Source organism: Oncorhynchus clarkii, chromosome 7 (genome assembly GCF_045791955.1).
Source record: "Oncorhynchus clarkii lewisi isolate Uvic-CL-2024 chromosome 7, UVic_Ocla_1.0, whole genome shotgun sequence".
NCBI classification, from domain to species: Eukaryota; Metazoa; Chordata; class Actinopteri; order Salmoniformes; family Salmonidae; genus Oncorhynchus; species Oncorhynchus clarkii.
Window position 1 is genome coordinate 64,712,499 of NC_092153.1, and position 22,090 is coordinate 64,734,588.

At 41.1% G+C, this 22,090-nt stretch overlaps 1 protein-coding gene across 17 annotated transcripts; it reads right to left on the reverse strand.

Annotated features, from left to right (window-relative positions):
* Nucleotides 1-1,658: 1,658 nt before the first annotated feature.
* Nucleotides 1,659-21,917, reverse strand: LOC139413673 (arginine-glutamic acid dipeptide repeats protein-like). Of its 17 annotated transcripts, XM_071161331.1 has the most exons (18): nt 21,410-21,519; nt 20,464-20,589; nt 20,014-20,062; nt 19,622-19,746; nt 19,017-19,116; nt 18,677-18,775; nt 18,247-18,327; nt 15,842-15,995; nt 13,000-13,080; nt 12,594-12,787; nt 11,859-12,026; nt 11,515-11,628; nt 9,968-11,250; nt 9,606-9,807; nt 5,261-5,975; nt 4,753-4,890; nt 4,405-4,608; nt 1,682-2,808 (listed from the first exon to the last, which is right to left on the reverse strand). In XM_071161331.1, exons 4-17 carry the CDS (start codon nt 19,669-19,671, stop codon nt 4,406-4,408), a joined length of 3,582 nt encoding a protein of 1,193 aa, XP_071017432.1. In that variant the 5' UTR covers nt 19,672-19,746; nt 20,014-20,062; nt 20,464-20,589; nt 21,410-21,519; the 3' UTR covers nt 1,682-2,808; nt 4,405. The 17 variants fall into 17 exon arrangements, with proteins under 17 accessions (XP_071017424.1, XP_071017429.1, XP_071017420.1 ...); XM_071161323.1 differs by lacking the exon at nt 20,464-20,589 and having other exon boundaries at nt 1,659-2,808; nt 4,410-4,608; nt 21,410-21,917; XM_071161328.1 differs by lacking the exon at nt 20,464-20,589 and having other exon boundaries at nt 1,661-2,808; nt 5,255-5,975; nt 21,410-21,578.
* Between the last annotated feature and the right edge of the window lie 173 nt (nt 21,918-22,090).

Consider the following 22,090-nt stretch of genomic DNA (forward strand, 5'->3'; position numbering starts at 1 on the left):
CTGAAGTGCTCAGTGACTTTCAACGTGGCACCATCATAGGATGCCATCTTACCGACATCTTACCGACAGTTCCAGTGAAGGAAAATCTTAACGCTACAGCATATAATGGCATTCTAGATGATTCTGTGCTTTCAACTTTGTGGCAAAAGTTTGGGGAAGGCCCTTTCCTGTTTCAGCATGATAAAGCCCCTGTGCACAAAGAGAGATCCATACAGAAATAGTTTGTCGAGATCGGTGTGAAAGAATTTCACTGGCCTGCACAGAGCCCTGACCTCAACCCCGTCGAACACATTTGGGATGAATTGGAACGCAGACTGTGAGCCAGGGCTGATCGCCCAACATCAGTGCCCAACCTCACTAATGCTGTTGGCTAAATGGAAGCAAGTCTCCACAGTAATGTTCCAAAATCTTGTGGAAAGCCTTCCCAGAAGAGTGGAGCCTGTTATAGCAGCAAAGGGAAGACCAAGTCATTAATGGCCATAAGTTTGTAATGAGATGTTTAACGAGCAGTTGTCCGCATATTTCTGGTCATGTTATGTATATTGTACATGTCATGACTTGCATGACGGAATGTATTTCCAAAGCGGTACGTTGAGTGAAGAGAAAAACATTGGAGGAAGTTTTAAGTCCAATTGAAATAATTGATACAATTTGATATATGCATGTTGTTGTGTAATTGATTAATTAATTAATTATCTAAATTATGGTCAGCCCAAACAAATCATTCAGCTGTAGTAAATTACCATAAGATCTCAATGATATTTCCACCAAGGGCTCTGTCATTTACAAAACATAATATCATATTGTTCACTTATTAAAGTAACAATGTATTTCATCATTATTCTGCATGATTATTAAAGGCTAATGTTAACATGGTCTATGCAAGGTTCTGCATGGTTTTATCAGCAGTGGAAAGAAAGGCCAAATAATATCTGCCATATTTGACAAATGTGAAATCAATATCAAGAGCAACACTAACACTTTTCACCTTAGACAAGTTTAATGAACCTCTATAATATACAGTATGGTGTCGTGTGTAAATTGATTGAATAACTTCAAGAAGCTATTTGTCAATGTTAAGCAATTCAACTTACCATACATCTCTTTGACTCAATCTCCATGTATTATTGCACAGGTCTGAATATGGGGTCTACAGTCCCATATGCTCGGGACTAGGGACTCTATTCAATCAGATCCACTTTAGCTGACACCCGCAGAGCGATTGTTTTGGCGGTGTCAGAGAATGAACTGTGTTAGAGCTGTCAAATCCACAAGTGGCTCCTGGAATTATACCTTTGCCATTGGAAAATGCACAAAGTCGCATTAAGAGAAATCCCATGCAGCCTTGTTTACAAGTTCGTACACTGGAATGTGAGAACACTGGAATGTGAGAATACTGGAATGTGAGAACACTTGAATGTAATCTACACCTCGATTAGGCTGATAGAATCCCTCATTATTTTGTTTAATGATCTTAAATTTGAGCGTCATTATATCTTTATAGCCTTCACTTTCTCGTTCGAAAGTGATCCTACTGAAACAACCGTTTCACTAAGGAAGGGTGAGGATTGCCCCCTATTGGGATATTACTGTTACCAAAAAAACAATTCCCCAAAAGTTCCATCCATCCATCCATCCATACATACATACAAAGAGGGTATAGTTTGAACAATACATTCTATCATGTTATTGCAGAGTTATTTATTCAAATAAATATGCAATGCATACACTTTGTTTTCCATATTATTTCACATAAATATTCAAACAGGGTTTGTCCATGGTAGAGATGCCAAGGTTTAAATGCTTTTTCTGTTTTGTCTAACCAAAACAATATTACTATCTGGATCCACTGTTCTAAACAGCGTTTTATGTCAGGGGTGACAATAGTGATACTCCAATTTATAATTGTCTGTGTTAACTCACTTTACTTTATAACGCTATATATTCTGTGTGTGTATAGCTAAATAATTTAACTTTATTGTGCCAGCTTGCAAGTCAAGAATTCACTAATATTCATAATAATCATAGTTAATAATATAGAATATTGAACATGTATTATTTACAATCTAAAAAATGTTACTGTATGTGTCAGATTAAATTGTGAAAACATCTTGAAATATATAAAACTTTAGGGTTTAGACAAATATTTTGCAGATATAGAATAAAATGTATCTACTATGCTTTTTTTGATGTCTAATCACACTTTAGCAACGCTACTCTAAGTTCTGATGAAAATCAAAGGGAAACAGTCATGCAAGGTTATTACAGTCAATCATCCAAACATATAATATTAAATGTCATTCTGTACAAGGAGATCAGTCAGACTGTTTAGAAAGTAAAAGGATAGTCACCCCCTAATCAACGTTTGTCAGATGTTTTCATAACTTCAAAGGTGAGCTATATTCCACACCATCTATTGTGTAGATCCTGCCCGCTATATTGCATTAGGAGAAATCTAAAAGCTATGAAATCCATATTAAGTGGAAAAATGTGTAACATCTATAGACAAAAAATGGCATGGAACAGAAACTATGCTAATCTTTATAACAGACCATTATTGAGATATGAAATACTCTCACAAACTTTCGATGATTTGGGAGTAAACTATCCCTTTAAGTGCTGAGCAAGAAACAAGTATTATGAGCCACAAAGATTCTTAACTCTCGATTACATTTAAACTAATAAAAAAAGATCAGTTGTCACATAATGTATTTCAAAAGTACACAGCATTATCTCTTTATGCATTTCCATGGTGACTCACATCGTCAGGTGTCTCACGATGGCTTGTCACCTTCTTTCTTCAGACGGCTGTGGAGGAAAATAACATTAATAAACTAAACTCAGCAAAAAAAGAAACATCTCTTTTTCAGGACAGTCTTTCAAAGATAATTTGTAAAAACCCAAATAACTTCATAGATCTTCATTGTAAAGGGTTTAAACACTGTTTCCCATGCTTGTTCAATGAACCATAAACAATTAATGAACATGCACCTGTGGAACAGTCGTTAAGACACTAACAGCTTACAGATGGTAGACAATTAAGGTCACAGTTATGAAAACTTAGGACACTAAAGAGGCCTCTCTACTGACTCTGAAAAACGCAGGCATGCTGAAAGGAGGCGTGAGGACTGCAGATGTGGCCAGGGCAATAAATTGCAATGTCCATACTGTGAGACGCCTAAGACAGCACTACAGGGAGACAGGACAGACAGCTGATCGTCCTTGCAGTGGCAGACCATGTGTAACAACACCTGCACAGGATCGGTACATCAGAACATCACACCAGCGGGACAGGTACAGGATGGCAACAACAACTGCCCGAGTTACACCAGGAACGCACAATCACTCCATCAGTGCTCAGACTGTCTGCAATAGGCTGTGAGAGGCAGGACCTCACCAGACATCACCCGCAACACACTGTCGCCTATGGGCACAAACCCACCGTCGCTGGATCACTGACGAGTCGCGGTTTCGTCTCACCAGCGGTGATGGTCAGATTTGCGTTTATCGTCGAAGGAATGAGCGTTACACCGAGGCCTGTACTATGGAACGGGATCGATTTGGAGGTGGAGGGTCCGTCATGGTCTGGGGCGGTGTGTCTCAGCATCATCGGACTGAGCTTGTTGTCATTGCAGGCAATCTCAATGCTGTGCATTACAGGGAAGACATTCTCCTCCCTCATGTGGAACCCTTCCTGCAGGCTCATCCTGACATGACCCTCCAGCATGACAATGCCACCAGCCATACTGCTCGTTCTGTGCGTGATTTCCTGCAAGACAGGAATGTCAGTGTTCTGCCATGGCCAGCGAAGAGCCTGGATCTCAATCCCATTGAGCACATCTGGGACCTGTTGGATCGGAGGGTGAGGGCTATGGCCATTCCCCCCGGAAATGTCTGGGAATTTGCAGGTGCCTTGGTGGAAGAGTGGGGTAACATCTCACAGCAAGAACTGGCAAATCTGGTGCAGTCCATGAGGAGGAGATGCACTGCAGTACTTAATGCAGCTGGTGGCCACACCAGATACTGACTGTTACTTTTGATTTTGACCCCCCCTTTGATCAGGGACACATTATTCAATTTCTGTTAGTCACATGTCTGTGGAACTTGTTCAGTTTGTCTGTTGTTGAATCTTATTATGTTCATACAAATATTTAAACATGTTAAGTTTGCAGTTGACAGTGAGAGGACGTTTCTTTTTTTGCTGAGTTTATTAAATGTTAGTGCAATAGTTCATCAATAAACCAAGATCCCACATTTGTCTAGTGATTTATGATATAATATTAGCTCATCAATAATCAAGATCCAACTTTGTCTAGTGATTTCAATTTTTCAGTAAATGCATAAATGAAAGCACTGTGTTCAGGTAAACTGTTGTTGTCGTTATTGTTCGGAGTTGGTAATCACCTCACCTGTAGTAATCCTCCTGTCCGGGCAGAGGCCCCCCGTGTTGTAGGTGGTGGTGTCCGTGTAGCCACTGCTGCTCCATGGCCAGCCTCTGCAACTCTGCTGACTGGGCGTGCATGGCCTGGAGCTGGTGGGCTGCAGACATCTGGGGGATGGGCCCCTGGAGCTCACGGGGGTACCCTGCTCCTGCAACAGCGGCATAGGCTGTACGGATGTTGATCAAGGGGCACAAAACATCAGAGTGAGTCTTAGTCACCTCACAATCACAGAAATATAGTCTAAATACAGTGAATTGGATGTGTGTGTATTCCCATATAGATAGTCAAGGTGAATGTTATTGTTCCTCACCAAACAGTGGGTGTCGCAACATGTCATGGTCGTGGGGCAGGTCGTTGAGCAGAGGGTTGGGGATGGGGCCTCCAGGGAAGGGGAAGCGGGCCAGACGGGGCCCAGGAGCCAGGGGATCCAGAGGGTGGGGCCCATTACCTGGGTGACAGTAACACACATCTAATGAGGCAGGAGAACAAACAATATATAAATTAACACATTTCATAAACATCAGTTAATATTGGGCAGGGGGACAAACTACACTGGTAGGTAGACAGAGTAATACAGTGAGGAGAGTCAGTCTCATTTAATGTTGAGAGAAGGCTATCAAACAACATTAAATAAGAATATAAAATATATATATAATACAAATCAAATGTTCTTGTTTTTAAAACAATAATCAATTTGTGCGTACAGTACACACACACACACAGTACACACATATACAGTACACACATATACAGTACACACATATCCTGAAGATGAAACAAGACAGAATATAATTGAGTAGAAATGTCCTTACCCTCACCTTGGTTGAGTGGGTCCTGCTGATGTAAGTGCAGGTGTGAGTGGATGTGGGAGTGCTGGTGGTGATGCGGTGTGACGTTGAGCATCTGCAGCCTGGCGGCCGGGTCGTTAGCCACAGATGCCATCCTCTCAGCATGGAGCCTCTCAGCAGTCAGTCGCTCAGCGTAGCTTAGCTCTGGACGCATTTGGGGCCCGGCCAGGGCCAGTGCCTGCCTCTCCCTCTCCAGGTGGTTCTGCATGACCGGGTGGAAGTGGCCAAAGGGGTGGTGGGGCGGCCCAGCGATATGCGGCAGGGCCAGGGCTCCATGTCTGGCAAAGTGCTCCATGGGGTTGGCTGATGGATGCATGGTCTCCATCTCTGGGGGCTTGACCTCGAAGCCAGGCTTCATCCTCTCGCGGAGCTCCCTCTCCCGGAGGTTACGGAGCTCCCTCTCTCTCAGGCTGGGCTCGGCAGCGTACAGGCCAGGCATGTGGTATGCCAGCAGAGGGTCCCCGGGGGACAGGGACACGAAGAAGGGGTGGTTGCGATTGTTGGGGGACATAACGTGGGGTCGGGCGTACTCACTGAGGGTGCGCAGGGCAGGGGTGTCGGGGCCGATGTAAGGGGGCACAGCGGCCACACTGGTGGGGGGCTGCTCGAAGGAGGAGCGCATGTGGACCTGGCCGGACATTTGGACATCACTCATACGGCTGTCGTGGGACGAGCTGGACGCTCTCTGGAAGAAGAAGAGGCTCATTAAGGTGGTTCAAATTTGAAAGAAAACAATGTATAGAGTCCTACAGGTATCCAAAACATCCAACTGATAACATTGTTGTACTACTATATAATAATCAATGGTGTAAAGTACTTAAGTAAAAATACTTTAAAGTACTACTTTAGTCATTTTTGGGGTATCTGTACTTTACTATTTATATTTATGACTACTTTACTTCACACAATCAAAATAATGTACTTTTTACTCCATACATTTTCTTTGACACCCAAAAGTACTCGTTACATTTTGAATGCTTAGCAGGACAGGAAAATAGTCAAATTCACGCACTTATCAACCGAACATCCCTGATCATCCCTACTGCCTCTGATCTGGCGGACTCACTAAACACACAGATTATGTCTGAGTGTTGGATTATGTCTGAGTGTTGGATTATGTCTGAGTGTTGGAGTGTGCCCCTGGCTTTCCGTAAATTTCAAAAACAAGAAAATGGTGCCATTTGGTTTGCTTAAAATAAGGAATTTGAAATGATTTATACTTTCAATTTTACTTTTGATACTTAAGTATATTTTTGCAATTACATTTATTTTTGATACTTAAGTATATTTTAAACCAAATACTTTTAGACTTTTACTCAAGTAGAATTTTACTGGGTGACTTTTACTTGAGTAATTTTCTATTAAGGTATCTTTACTTTTCCTCAAGTATGACAGTTTGGTACTTTTTCCACCACTGGTAATAATATCATTGATTACATTGTTGTACTAGTATGTATTAATATCATTGATAACATTGTTGTACTAGTATGTAATAATATCATTGATAACATTGTTGTACTAGTATGTATTAATATCATTGATAACATTGTTGTACTAGTATGTAATAATATCATTGATAACATTGTTGTACTAGTATGTATTAATATCATTGATAACATTGTTGTACTAGTATGTATTAATATCATTGATAACATTGTTGTACTAGTATGTATTAATATCATTGATTACATTGTTGTACTAGTATGTATTAATATCATTGATAACATTGTTGTACTAGTATGTATTAATATCATTGATAACATTGTTGTACTAGTATGTATTAATATCATTGATAACATTGTTGTACTAGTATGTAATAATATCATTGATAACATTGTTGTACTAGTATGTATTAATATCATTGATAACATTGTTGTACTAGTATGTATTAATATCATTGATAACATTGTTGTACTAGTATGTAATAATATCATTGATAACATTGTTGTACTAGTATGTATTAATATCATTGATAACATTGTTGTACTAGTATGTATTAATATCATTGATAACATTGTTGTACTAGTATGTATTAATATCATTGATAACATTGTTGTACTAGTATGTATTAATATCATTGATAACATTGTTGTGCTAGTATGTATTAATATCATTGATAACATTGTTGTACTAGTATGTATTAATATCATTGATAACATTGTTGTACTAGTATGTATTAATATCATTGATAACATTGTTGTACTAGTATGTATTAATATCATTGATAACATTGTTGTACTAGTATGTATTAATATCATTGATAACATTGTTGTACTAGTATGTATTAATATCATTGATAACATTGTTGTACTAGTATGTAATAATATCATTGATAACATTGTTGTACTAGTATGTATTAATATCATTGATAACATTGTTGTACTAGTATGTATTAATATCATTGATAACATTGTTGTACTAGTATGTATTAATATCATTGATAACATTGTTGTACTAGTATGTAATAATATCATTGATAACATGGTTGTACTAGTATGTATTAATATCATTGATAACATTGTTGTACTAGTATGTATTAATATCATTGATAACATGGTTGTACTAGTATGTATTAATATCATTGATAACATTGTTGTACTAGTATGTATTAATATCATTGATAACATTGTTGTACTAGTATGTATTAATATCATTGATAACATTGTTGTACTAGTATGTATTAATATCATTGATAACATTGTTGTACTAGTATGTATTAATATCATTGATAACATTGTTGTACTAGTATGTATTAATATCATTGATAACATTGTTGTACTAGTATGTATTAATATCATTGATAACATTGTTGTACTAGTATGTATTAATATCATTGATAACATTGTTGTACTAGTATGTATTAATATCATTGATAACATTGTTGTACTAGTATGTATTAATATCATTGATAACATTGTTGTACTAGTATGTATTAATATCATTGATAACATTGTTGTACTAGTATGTAATAATATCATTGATAACATTGTTGTACTAGTATGTATTAATATCATTGATAACATTGTTGTACTAGTATGTATTAATATCATTGATAACATTGTTGTACTAGTATGTATTAATATCATTGATAACATTGTTGTACTAGTATGTATTAATATCATTGATAACATTGTTGTACTAGTATGTATTAATATCATTGATAACATGGTTGTACTAGTATGTATTAATATCATTGATAACATGGTTGTACTAGTATGTATTAATATCATTGATAACATTGTTGTACTAGTATGTAATAATATCATTGATAACATTGTTGTAATAGTATGTAATAATATCATTGATAACATTGTTGTACTAGTATGTATTAATATCATTGATAACATTGTTGTACTAGTATGTAATAATATCATTGATAACATGGTTGTACTAGTATGTATTAATTTCATTGATAACATTGTTGTACTAGTATGTAATAATATCATTGATAACATTGTTGTACTAGTATGTAATAATATCATTGATAACATGGTTGTACTAGTATGTATTAATATCATTGATAACATTGTTGTACTAGTATGTAATAATATCATTGATAACATGGTTGTACTAGTATGTATTAATATCATTGATAACATGGTTGTACTAGTATGTATTAATATCATTGATAACATTGTTGTACTAGTATGTATTAATATCATTGATAACATTGTTGTACTAGTATGTATTAATATCATTGATAACATTGTTGTACTAGTATGTAATAATATCATTGATAACATGGTTGTACTAGTATGTATTAATATCATTGATAACATGGTTGTACTAGTATGTATTAATATCATTGATAACATTGTTGTACTAGTATGTATTAATATCATTGATAACATTGTTGTACTAGTATGTATTAATATCATTGATAACATTGTTGTACTAGTATGTATTAATATCATTGATAACATTGTTGTACTAGTATGTATTAATATCATTGATAACATTGTTGTACTAGTATGTATTAATATCATTGATAACATGGTTGTACTAGTATGTATTAATATCATTGATAACATTGTTGTACTAGTATGTATTAATATCATTGATAACATTGTTGTACTAGTATGTATTAATATCATTGATAACATTGTTGTACTAGTATGTATTAATATCATTGATAACATTGTTGTACTAGTATGTATTAATATCATTGATAACATTGTTGTACTAGTATGTATTAATATCATTGATAACATTGTTGTACTAGTATGTATTAATATCATTGATAACATTGCTGAGATACATAGACATCATGTCAGTTATGTCAAAGAAAAAAAGGAACAGAGGGAATATTACTCACAGCATTTTTGTCTTCCTGCCTCTCTCGTTCCCTCTCCCTCTCTCTGTCCTTCTCCCTTTCTCGGGCATTGTGCTCAGCCTCTCTCTTGGATCTCTCCACAGCCTCCTCTCTCTTCTTGGCCAGCTTGGATGAGGCCAGGGGAGTGAAGAACAGGTCTGTTCTGGAGCACGAGTTGTAGCCACGGTCCAGGTGTTTGAAAAATCTGAAATGAATCAAACAGCATATATAGCAATAACACAACAATATTGTTTGAGAACATATGTAACATCTGTTAACATTTGAGAAACACAATGGCCACAATTAACTCTGTAAAGGAGGCCCATCTTACAGGACTGCCTGCAGTGATGTCATGCAGTAAGTACCGTGCTGATTGGCTGGCATGACTGGCGATGTTGACAACCAAAGGTTCCGGTGAGGGACTTCTGGGTGGAGGGGGCGGACTCTCAAGCTCTTCACATTCATCCAATGGCTCCTCTTTAATCTGGACATGTGACCCTCCAATGCCAATGGGGTTTTCGGGCGAGGGGCGTAGGGAGGGGAAGGAGGGCTGGAGACTAGGGACTGGACCCATGGTAGAGGGAGAAGAGGCCGAGAGGACAGGGTGCAAGGCTGAGGGGGCAGAGTAGGAGGACAGGGAGGAGTGGGGGTGGGAGTGGCTGCCTCTGCCAGGGAGGTTCTGCAGCTGCGTGAGCACGGGAGGCTGGGGTGGGACTCCCTGCTGCATGGGCAGGGATTGGGGCATGAGCTGGAGGGGGGGTGGAGGGGCACCGGGAGGGTGCTGGTTGGGCAGGGAGTTGAGGGGCTTCAGTGCCGGAGGAGGGGGCAGGTTGGACGGCATCTGCGGGAAAGGGGGAGCAAGGGAAGAAGAGAGGTGTGGTGGCTGCTTGTGAGATGGAGGGATGGGTGTGGTTGGGGGTGGTTTGATTTGGGGCCCGGAGGTGAGGGGGAGGGCCTGGGGGAAGGAGGGTTCCCTGGGAAAGTGAGGAGGGGGTCGCTGGGGGTGGGGGCACTGGGTCGGAGCACCATGGAGGGACAGGGGCTGGGTGGGAGGCAGAGAGCCAGGAGAAGGAAGAGGACCCTGGAATACAGGAGTTGGAGGATGGAAGGCCTGTCCCAGCGGAGGAGGGACAGGTGAGGGGCCAGCGAGAGGGTGAGAGGGGGGTAGGGGTCGGTTGTGTGGGGGACTTGTCTGGTAGCTAACTGACTGACCAGCCTGAGCAGAGGTGGCTGAAGGCTGGGGAGGCTCTGGGGAGGGGGTTGCCTGGGCCTGTACCTGGCCAGGCTCTGCAGAGGGAGAGGTACCCTGGGGAGGCAGGGATGTGTTTGAGCCTGCAACCCGTGGTGGAGGAACAATCTGTGGGGTCTGTGTTTCAGCAAGGGCAGCAGCAGGGGCACTGACGGTCTCTGCTGCTGCCTGGTGGGCACCCTGGAGCTGCTGGGCAGAGGAGTCGGAGTCACTCTCGTTGCCCTGGCGAGGGCTGGGGATGCTGGGGGAGGAGGAGCGGTTGTCCTGGTCGATGTCTTTGGTGTCGCTGCTGCCGTCGTCCTGGGCACTGCGGCTGTCTGAGCAGCTCTCCTCCTCCACCTCACCCCTCTCTGCCTCAGCCTCTCCATCGCCCTCCGACCGGCACTCTGTCTGTTCACCCTGAGAGGAGGATGGAGACACAAGGTTAGAATTGTTGGTGAGGGGAGGTTCTCATCATGCTAATGTTACCCAAAAAGAGCCACTGGATAGATCTAGTTACACCCAACAATGTAGCTCAGTGCAGGAAGATAAGACATTAACTAAAGAATAACGAGTCAACAAAAGTGATACGTTTCTGAGAGCTGGTTTAGCTTATTTTGCTTCTCTCTGATCTTGCACCTTGTAGCTGTCATTGCTTTCCTATTGTCTTACACTCTGTCTGACCTGCAGTGTCTTCGTCCTTTTAGTTGGTGTTCTCTCAGGCTCCTCTGGGTCCTGGGCTGCACTCTCCCTGGAACGTTTAGTACTCTTTGGTAGGGGCGCCTCTTCCTTTATCTTCTGTTAGATGGAAGGAATATAATTCACTTATTCAATTCAGTTCTACATGAATATACAACACAGTAAAAAGTATTTGGGCAAAGGGGAAGCCTTGGTCTGAACGACAGAAATACAACTAGATGTTATGATTGTATATGATATTAGGTGTACTTCAATTCACAAATGCGCCATTACTGTGCATTCAAATCTATTTCCCTAACTTCAAAAATAATATATGTGTGTGACTGTACCTTGCCAGGCTTCTTTGTGTTATCAGTCTTCTCTAAACAGGAGGTTCTGGATGCGTTGGAGGTGGAGCTAGCTCCACTGGGGGCGGGAGAGGGATGGCTACTGGACTGCTGGTCTTCACTGGTAGGAGAGCCGGTCAGCCTCTTGTGGCCACTTCTTAATGAAGACAACTGGAGGGAGATACAACTTAGAGTAAGTATTGAAAGATATTATAACAACAATTGAGAGAGAAAGATAAAGATGATGGTGGTAGGGAAAGAGAGAGAGGTTGGTAGGGAAAGAGAGGGAGGGTGGTGGGGAAAGAGAGGGAGGGTGGTAGGGAAAGAGAGGGAGGGTGGTAGGGAAAGAGAGGGAGGGTGGTAGGGAAAGAGAGGGAGGGTGGTAGGGAAAGAGAGGGAGGGTGGTAGGGAAAGAGAGGGAGGGTGGTAGGGAAAGAGAGGGAGGGTGGTAGGGAAAGAGAGGGAAGGTGGTAGGGAAAGAGAGGGAGGGTGGTAGGGAAAGAGAGGGAAGGTGGTAGGGAAAGAGGGAGGGTGGTAGGGAAAGAGGGAGGGTGGTAGGGAAAGAGAGGGAGGGTGGTAGGGAAAGAGAGGGAGGGTGGTAGGGAAAGAGAGCGAGGATGGTAGAGAAAGATAGAGAGGGTGGTAGAGAAAGAGAGAAAGAGAGAGCGGAGTGTGGGTGGCAGGGAGGAAGGGAGGTATACACAAGATGGGGCTAAGATGGGCGGTTCCCAGGCTTACCGGTGTTCTGCTGCGTCGCGTCCTCATGCCGTGCTTCCCGTTGCCCTCCTCTTCCTCTTTGACAGGTTTGAACATGAAGGTAGGGTCAGCAGGCTTAGGGCCGGGCGGCAGGCGGCCATGTTTGTTGTAGTAGGTACGACAGGTGGTACACAGGAGGATGTTATCCCGGCCTCCGTGCTGCCAGTCCTTAGAGGCTGAAATTAAAGCATTGAATGGGATAAACTTTATTGATCACAAGAGGAGAAATTTGATTTGTCATCAACATAGGACAGAAACATACAGTACATCAGAATCCATTGAACTGAGCACCGGTGGCTGGTGGAGCAAGTATGATACATGACATCAATGCAAACCAATAGGATCAATGGGGGAAATAAAGAAACGGACAGAGTTAAGCGATACTCACTGGTTGTGGCACAGTGTCCACAGGTGCCTTGCTCGCTGTCTTCACTGTCCAGGTCATCCTCACTGGCTGAACTTATGTCCACTGCAGGAGAGAGAAGAGATCAGAATAAAGACTATACCCACTGCTATTCATTCAGACAAAGACTATACCCACTCCTATTGTGTTATCTACAGTTACTGGACTAGATGATAGAAAAATACCCTTAGTTTCAGAATGGGTGGCAAGGAATAAGTTAGTCCTAAATATTAAAAGCATTGAATTTGGGACACATCATTCACTAAACCCTAAACTTCAACTAAATCTTGTAATAATTCATGTGGAAATTGGGCAAGTTGAGGTGACTAAACTGCTTGGAGTTTAGTCATGGTCAAAACATACTGATACAACAGTAGCTAAGATGGGGAGAAGTATGTCCATGATAAGGCGCTGCTCTACCTTCTTAAAAGCACTGTCAACAAGGCAGGTCCTACAGGCCCTAGAATTGTCACACCTGGACAACTTCAGTCGTGTGGTCCGGTGCCACAAAAAAGGACTTAGGAAAGTTGCAATTGGTTCAGAACAGGGCAGCACGGCTGGCCCTTGGATGTACACAGAGAGCTAATAATAATAATATGCATGTCAATCTCTCCTGGCTCAAAGTAGAGGAAAGATTGACTTCATCACTACTTGTATTTATGAGAGGTATTGACATGTTGAAACTGTTTAAACTACTAACACACAACTCAGACACCCATGCATACCCCACAAGACATGCCACCAGATGTCTCTTCACAGTCCCCAAGTCCAGAACAGGCTATGGGAGGCACACAGTACTACATAGAGCCATGACTACATGGAACTCTATTCCACATCAGGTAACTGATGCAAGCAGTAGAATCAGATTTAAAAAAGAGATAAAAAATACACCTTATGGAACAGTGGGACTGTGAAGCAACACAAACAAAGGCACAGACACATGCACACACACATATGACAATATAAGCACTATACACACACGTATACATTGATTTTGTGTTGTAGATACAGTGGGGAGAACAAGTATTTGATAACCTGCAAAATCGGCAGTGTTTCCTACTTACAAAGCATGTAGAGGTCCGTAATTTTTATTACATAGGTACACTTCAACTGTGAGAGACGGAATCTAAAACCAAAATCCAGATAATCACATTGTATGATTTTTAAGTAATTAATTTGCATTTTATTGCATGACATAACATGCTTTATAAGTAGGAAAACCTGCAAAATCAGCAGTGTATCAAATACTTGTTCTCCCCACAGTATATTTTATTTAAATTTTATTTATTTTACCTTTATTTAACAAGGCAAGTCAGTTAAGAACAAATTCTTATTTTCAATGACGGCCTAGGAACAGTGGGTTAACTGCCTGTTCAGGGGCAGAACGACAGATTTGTACCTTGTCAGCTCGGGGATATGAACTTGCAACCTTTCAGTTACTAGTCCAACGCTCTAACACTACATGACCAAATGTATGTGGACACCTGCTCGTCAAACATCTCATTCCAAAATCATCGGTAATAATATGGAGTTGGTCCCCCCTTTGCTGCTATAACAGATTCCACACTTCTGGGAAGGCTTTCCACTAGATGTTTGAACATTGCTGCAGGGACTTGCTTCCATTCAGCCACAAGATCATTGGTGAGGTCAGGCACTGATGTTGGGCGATTAGGCCTGGCTCGCAGATGGCGCTCCAATTCATCCCAAAGGTGTTCGATGGGGTTGAGGTCAGGGCTCTGTGCAGGCCAGTCAAGTTCTTCCACACCGATTTTTGACAAACCATTTCTGTATGGACCTCGCTTTGTGCACGGGGGAATTGTCAAGCTGAAACAGGAAAGGGCCTTCCCTAAACTGTTGCCACAAAGTTGGAAGCACAGAATCGTCTAGAATGTCATTGTATGCTGTAGCGTTAAGGGGCCTAGCCCGAAACATGAAAAACAGTCCCAGACCATTATTATTCCTCCTCCAAACTTTACAGTTGGCACTATGCATTGGGGCAGGTAGCGTTCTCCTGGCATCCGCCAAACTCAGATTTGTCCGTCGGACTGCCAGATGGTGAAGCATGATTCATCACTCCAGAGAACGCATTTCCACTGCTCCAGAATCCAATGGCGGCGAGCTTTACACCATTCCAGCCAATGCTTGGCATTGCGCATGGGGATCATGGGTGTGTGTGCGGCTGCTCAGCCAATGGAAACCCATTTCATGAAGCTCCCAACGATCAGTTCTTGTGCTAACATTGCTTCCAGAGGCAGTTTGGGACTCGGTAGTGAGTGTTGCAACCAAGGACAGAAGATCTTTTCACGCGCTTCAGCACACAGCGGCCCCATTCTGTGAGCTTGCGTGGCCTACCACTTCCCTGCTAACCCGTTGTTAGATGTTAGATGTTTCCACTTCATAATAACAGCACTTACAGTTGACCAGGGTAGCTCTAGGAGGGCAGAATTTGACCAACTGACTTGTTCAAAAGGTGGCATCCTATGACGGTGCCACGTTGAAAGTCACTGAGCTCTTCACTAAGGCCATTCTACTGCCAAATGTTTGTCTATGGCGATTGCATGGTTGTGTGCTCGATTTTATACACCTGTCAGCAACAGGTATGGCTGAAATAACCGAATCGACTCATTTGAAGGGGTGTCCACACACTTTTGTATACATAGTCTATATCTTTGTTAGAAAGAATACAATATTTTTCTTGACTGGGTGATGCTGAATGTAAAAACGGCTCCACTTACCCCACTATCCCCTACCAGTCCTAATCTGTGTCCAGGAACCCGGCCATAAAATAAGCTAAATCTTAGAGGAATTGAAAACCCCCGGCACTCACTGGATTGGGACTGGGAAGGGGTGTTCACAGTGGCAGCGGTGGCGCGAGTCTTGGCCTTGCGTGAGGACGGCTGTCTACGGTGCTGACGGTACGGCCGTGTGCCTGTAGCCTCAGGTGTCTTCTTCCAGTGATAGTAGAATGTGATCAACTCCCCCTGCCAACAACACAACACGTGATTTAAGAAGAGGGCACAGTGTGCAGATTCCAATGAAGATACAGATAAAGATATTGAATGTGTTGCTGGAGTGTGTTCCAGGTTTTGGTTTTTCCAATTATGTTTTGAGGATGGACTTTAGCACGTTAGCACGTAGGGCGTGCCAAATGATGTCACATCGTTAGTGTCGTGTCTCTGACTTGTCATTAAATGTGAAGACTGTTTTTTTATCAAATCAATTCTCTGTAATTATTATTACGTGATTAAAATAATAATGTAAATTTAATTAACTAGGAAGTCTGGGCACCACGGAAAATTTTCAGATTACTACATTTGAATTTTCCAAATATAACGCTTCAAATTTTAATATCTGATCAATTATTCTTCTATTAATTAATTATTATTACCTTCCGTCAGTCTCATCTGAACGTCGTAAAATTCTTGGTTATCTGCACAAACCCAGACTCTACTATGAATCATCCATACACAAATTGGCTCAATTATTTATTTACTAACTAATTAAACAATATACATATTAAATAATATACAATACATAATAACATTATACAGTAAATACCATTCCTAGTGGACTAAACACAAACAGTTTGGTTATAACACGATAGATTCAGAGAGAAGAGAAGGGGGTTTTGGAAGGAAGACAAAGGAACATTGGTCTCTATCAGACCTGGAAAGCTATTCTCACATAAATACATATGCCGCTAACGATAGCCCATTCGGAAAAGCAATGAACTGTATTTAACGTGAAGCTGGCTTCGATAGTTGAGCTGGTGATGTGAGGCTCTGGTTTGCCCAGTCGATGTCGCCCTCGTCCTTTGTGGAGTCTTCCGGATCATCGTGTGACAGGTTCACGTGGTCTGAGAGGTTCATCTCACTCTGGAGATGCTTCCTCGTCGGTCAGTGTTCTCGTACTAGATTTGCGCATATATTCAGCTGCAGTCTGATATATGCTAGTTTAGTATGCACTTCTTCTTTAGGTGATCAATAGTTCAGAGTTCATATCACAAGCTCTCACGTTTCCTGGCCTGTAGAGTTGAAATTAGCCCTTTTCAATGTGAAGTCCTCCCGTTATTTGGTACTGAGATGGCTTTTCGTCACAGAGGCTTTTATTCAAGAGTTGAAAAGGGGTTGGTTCATCATTTCCAACGAATGTCTATTCACTTCGGCGTGGCTACTGACTTAGTTCAACTTTACATGGGAGGCCAATTCTCTCATTTTAAAGGTTAACATCACATCCTTTCGCAAATAGTTTCATCTTACTCATTCATTTTATACAAGAATTAGATGCAAGCCTCATAACTGAGGAACCTGTATAAACAGAGTTAGGGTAATGTTGCTGTATTGTCTTTCATGAGGTCATAAACATGAAACAAAACGGACCAGGTCATAGCTGGCTTCTCCACCGACCGTTTACACATTCTCCAATATAGGAATATTGTTAAATTCTCTAATTCTGGGATGAGATAGAATTTGGCGGGAGAGTTCCTTTGTTCTACTGTGACCCTCTCTCTTCCATACGGCATGGTCAGGGAGACACGACGTGGTTGTAAAGTCATAAAAACTGCTGTTAACATCTCTGCTAGCCAATTCACTGAAAGGGCTAGCGTCATGACATTATGTATGTGTTACACCTGTGCTGATTGCCGTCTCGTTAGTCGGAAGGTATTTCACCTATGCTGGCCCAGGTGATATTTAAGAGTGGCTGGCCCAGTGGTCTTGAGAGATGTGGAGGGTCAACACCTTTTAGTTGGCTCTCCCTATTTGATTTCTAGAAAAACATTCCTTTGTCTGATCTTCCATGTTTTCGTCTTGCTCCACAGTTTCGGTTTGCTTCCTGTCTTTAAATTTGGTATGGATTTTTATTTTCTTTGTTTCTTCTTGGGCAAAATTTAGTGGACACTCGTGGTGGGTGGCTTTTAGGTTCCAGTTGTTGTTGCTTGTCAACTTTTAGTGGACACCCCCATGAGTGTCTTTCAGAACCCCTCCTGGTTGTTGTCAGTGACTCTTTGTTAGTTCCCCATTCTGTTTGAGTGAAATTATTTGGTTCTTGCTGGGGAACGTAACAAGTATATCAGCAAGTACATCAAATAAGAAGAAACTACTGACTGCATTGCAAACAGTTACGTCTGTTGATTGTGTGTATATTTATGTCCAGTTATATGTCTGTTATGTATAGACAGACATAAGACACAGTATGAGAGTAAAATATATTACACCAGGTGTTTTCATTTACCGTTTTCTTGTTGGGCAGCAGCTCTTTGCGAATCCTAAAGAAATTCTTGCCGTACTGTCTCAAACCTTTGATGAACCGCTTCTGTTGATTGTAAAGAGATTGTGGGTGAAATAAAAACAGTCAACAATATACCATGCAGTGTAAACGTGTTTCATATTGTTTCACTATTGTCTATGTTACACAATGGCCATAATACATATTGGAGTAACCCGATGTAACCACAGAGCAGCCCTAACTGTATACCCATAGGCACATATTCTGTCTTGAGCGATTAACTAAAATATCTGAGCAAATCTCACGTTGACATCAATGAATGATTTATGCAAAAGTCAGAGTTACAATGCTCATCTCAATTATAAATCGGGCCCAAGTGCCTAAAGTTAAACATGGTCTTTGGACCTGAAGTAAGCATGGTGCAAGGCTGCTTTACCACATCATCTTCTGACCAACATTTCTCAATGAGTTTGGGCACAGGTTTCTTCACTAGGCGCTGGAGAGCTTTAGCTGCGTCGTAACGGCTGGCGTGTAACTGTAGAGGGAGGGAGACAATCAAAGATCTACTGAGAACGGTTCAAGATCTTATTTGTAACAAAATATTGTTTTTGCAATTGTACACTATATTTTTTTATAAAAAATTTCTCTACAATGTTTAAAAAACAAAAACTATTACATTTAAGTGGAAACAATAATAAATGGGAACATGAAAATTAAATGATCTCATTGTTCTATTTCATATTCCCATTTAAATGCAGAAAAGTATTCCTGCCCACCATGTTTAACGCGTTGAGTGTGGTGTCGTCACGAGAGGCCGCCAAACACCCGTCCTCTGTGGATCCTCCGTCACACATCCCTGCAAACGCTGCCATGCTCCTTCAATCAGGAAGTGACATGGAAGATAAATAAATACTGCTGTGCAGTCAGTCAGGATGACAAGCATGACAAACAGTGTGCACTACAGTCGCCTACAGAAGTGTTTTTAAATGACATTATCTTTAACAATAATGACCTGACAGGCTAGCTAGAAGAACTCTGATAGGACAAGTCTTTATACTAAATGACAACTAAAAACCAGCAGCAGTCAAACTGAAACAATTATGTTCTACACACTACTTAATGATCATAATAATGCACTTCACTCTTACTCGCAAAACACCAGTGTTATGCAGGGCTGACAGACATCAGGTTTTGTATGAATCCCATCCGTTTTTAAATCTGTCAGGGTTGCACCATTCATCACACAAGAGATACACTACAAGTGTAGCCTGGTCCCAGATCTGTTTGTGCTGTATACCCAACAACAACCACAGGAGTTGGCTATACAGCACAAACAGATCTGGGACCAGGCTAATATGAGTGTTGCTGAGTCGACACGAACCTGGCAGCTCTGAGGTACATGAGGAGGTCACAATCATTGACCCCTGGCATCCACACCAGCTCTTCATTCTCTGTCTGAGTCTGAACACCAAACACAGGGCGTGGTTGCAGCTCAGGGAGCTTAGCCTGCATACACACAAATAATACAGACAGATAAAGACCATGTTTGTCTCACTGTCACAGACAGTTGATTACAGTGATACAAATATATGTCAGGTTATGACAGCGAGATAGTTTATGACATACTGTATGTATCACGAGGCTCTCAAATTTTGCAACACTAAACCAATGGAGATTGTTGAAGACATAACGGTACTGCTATATGGTAAGTTCTCCAATGGGCAATACATTAGAGAGGGACAGCCTGCTTAAAGGGGGTTAATGGACTATTACCTGATGACTTGATCCCACTCTGATCTCCCCCTGCGTGCTGTTCAGGCTCCTGGAAATAAGGCTAATTCAGTTATAACATATAACAGTTAGATATTACATTGTTATTGTGCATAGTATCCTCTGTTATATTTGCAACTGATTTGAACAGAATAAAAACTAAAATCAATAAACATTTTATTAGAGAATCATTGAAAATGAAAAGGCATAAAGCTCGCTCACCATTAAAAACTCATTGTTTTATTCAAGTCACATGTTGACAAAATGTCACTATCAATTGTAGTATCAATCAAGTGAACAGTGTAATTGTAGGTAGGTAGCCCAGCAGCTAAGGAATTGGAGCATTAGCAGAAAGCTTGACTGTTTGAATCCCGAGCCGAGCGCTAGAAATAAAGAGGGGATTTGATCTGACAACTGAAGGGCTGCTGGGTTCACATCTTAACAATCCCCTACCGTTGGGCCTTTGAGCAGGGCCCTTAACCCCACAACATGCTCTTCATCCAGGGGCGCTGCACTGTAGCTTGACCCTGTGCTCCTCTCAAATGTGTGTGATGTGTGCTATCAAATTTCTGTTGTTTGCTGTAACATATGGACAGTTAAATTGTATTGCATTGTAATGTTTATAACCATATAGCAATGTTAATGTTCTGTTCTAAAACAGAAAAAAACTAGTGCTAGATACATCCCTTTTTCTGACATACTAGTGCATGCAACATGCAAAGGAATTAAACATATTTAACACAAATCACAAGGCAAATAGGCTATGAGCCTAACAAAATCTTAATCCCTAATCCTAATCTAAATATTTCATATTACTGGGTTAATCTTGCATTTCAATTGGACAGCGGTTTCCTTTAATCCCGCCCATCCATCAGTGAAAGCCAATCTGAATGCGGCTATTACGTTCCCTCCAAACATTACATAAACGAGTCCTGTCTCCAGCCACTTGCAATGCTTATCACACTTGCCTTTTTACAAAATAAGCATAGCCTGAAGCGTGTTGCTTTATGCGTTATTATAAGCTTCACTTTACATTTAAAATAAGCATCCTCACATCGTCATTGTCTATTTACGTGGCCCGACAGTCTCGCAAAATGGAGTATTGACATAAGTCTTTCCCGGGAGCCGAAGTGAAAATCGACAGAAACCACAAATCTGTGACAGCTGAATTGACACAGATGACAGCAATCCACAATGCACCACGTGATCAATTAAATATATCTAGATACTGAAATATTTTATCCGTACGATAGATTGCTAGCTTTAGCTACATGGATCGAGCTAACGCCATCGCGACCATTGCAATTCCAAGTATGTCATAAAAATGGCAAGGTAAACACAGAAATTTAAAATATTCGCGTCTAAAACAATGTAAAAATGTACGAGGCAACGCCATTACCTTCTCGGACTGAACAGGTCGTCCATGTCGGAGGCTCCTAGTGTCGTTTTTAGGTTGACACTGCCAGCGTAGTGGTCGATACAAACTATGCTATTCCATACTACTCAAAATGGAGGCTAAGAGACGATTTTTTTTCTCCCTAGCACTAAACTGTGCAGTGACCTCAGCCCCACGCTCAGCATTAAAAGTTCCGCTCTCCGTAGATATAACGGAGCATGTGCCGCGGTCGCTAATAGGATAATCTACTGTGTCTATAGAGCCATGCCCCAGAGAGCATCGATACCAAAATATAGAACCGCTTCGAACGCAGACATTATTCAGAGCGCCACGAAAACTGTAGAGCGCGAGAATACTGAACAGGTTGGTTCACGGTTCACACCTGGATACATTATCCAGCCCAGACTAATATTCCAGGAATACATATTTTAATAATAAATTATAGAACAATGGCAGAATAGTCACACCGGTCACCCTTATAATACATATATGCTTGACAATCAAAAAATGTACACATCTTGCAAAAAAGTAATGACCACAGGGAAATGGTTCAGTTCCAAACGAATTAGTTTATTCAACTACCTTTATACTTTCCCAAACCATTGGTTATCTTGCTCTATATTTAAATAGTAAGAATAGCAACTCACACTAACCAAAATGTGGGTAATGTATGCATGTAACCAA

Excerpts from the sequence above, each read along its gene's own strand:
- LOC139413673 (XM_071161314.1), bottom strand. The coding sequence starts at position 21,435 with ATGGACGACCTGTTCAGTCCGAGAAG. Across the intron at positions 18,328-18,676 it reads GTTGGTCAGAAGATGATGTG|AAGCGGTTCATCAAAGGTTT; the intron begins GTAAAGCAGCCT and ends TACAATCAACAG. Across the intron at positions 4,609-4,752 it reads GTTGCGACACCCACTGTTTG|CCTATGCCGCTGTTGCAGGA; the intron begins GTGAGGAACAAT and ends ACATCCGTACAG.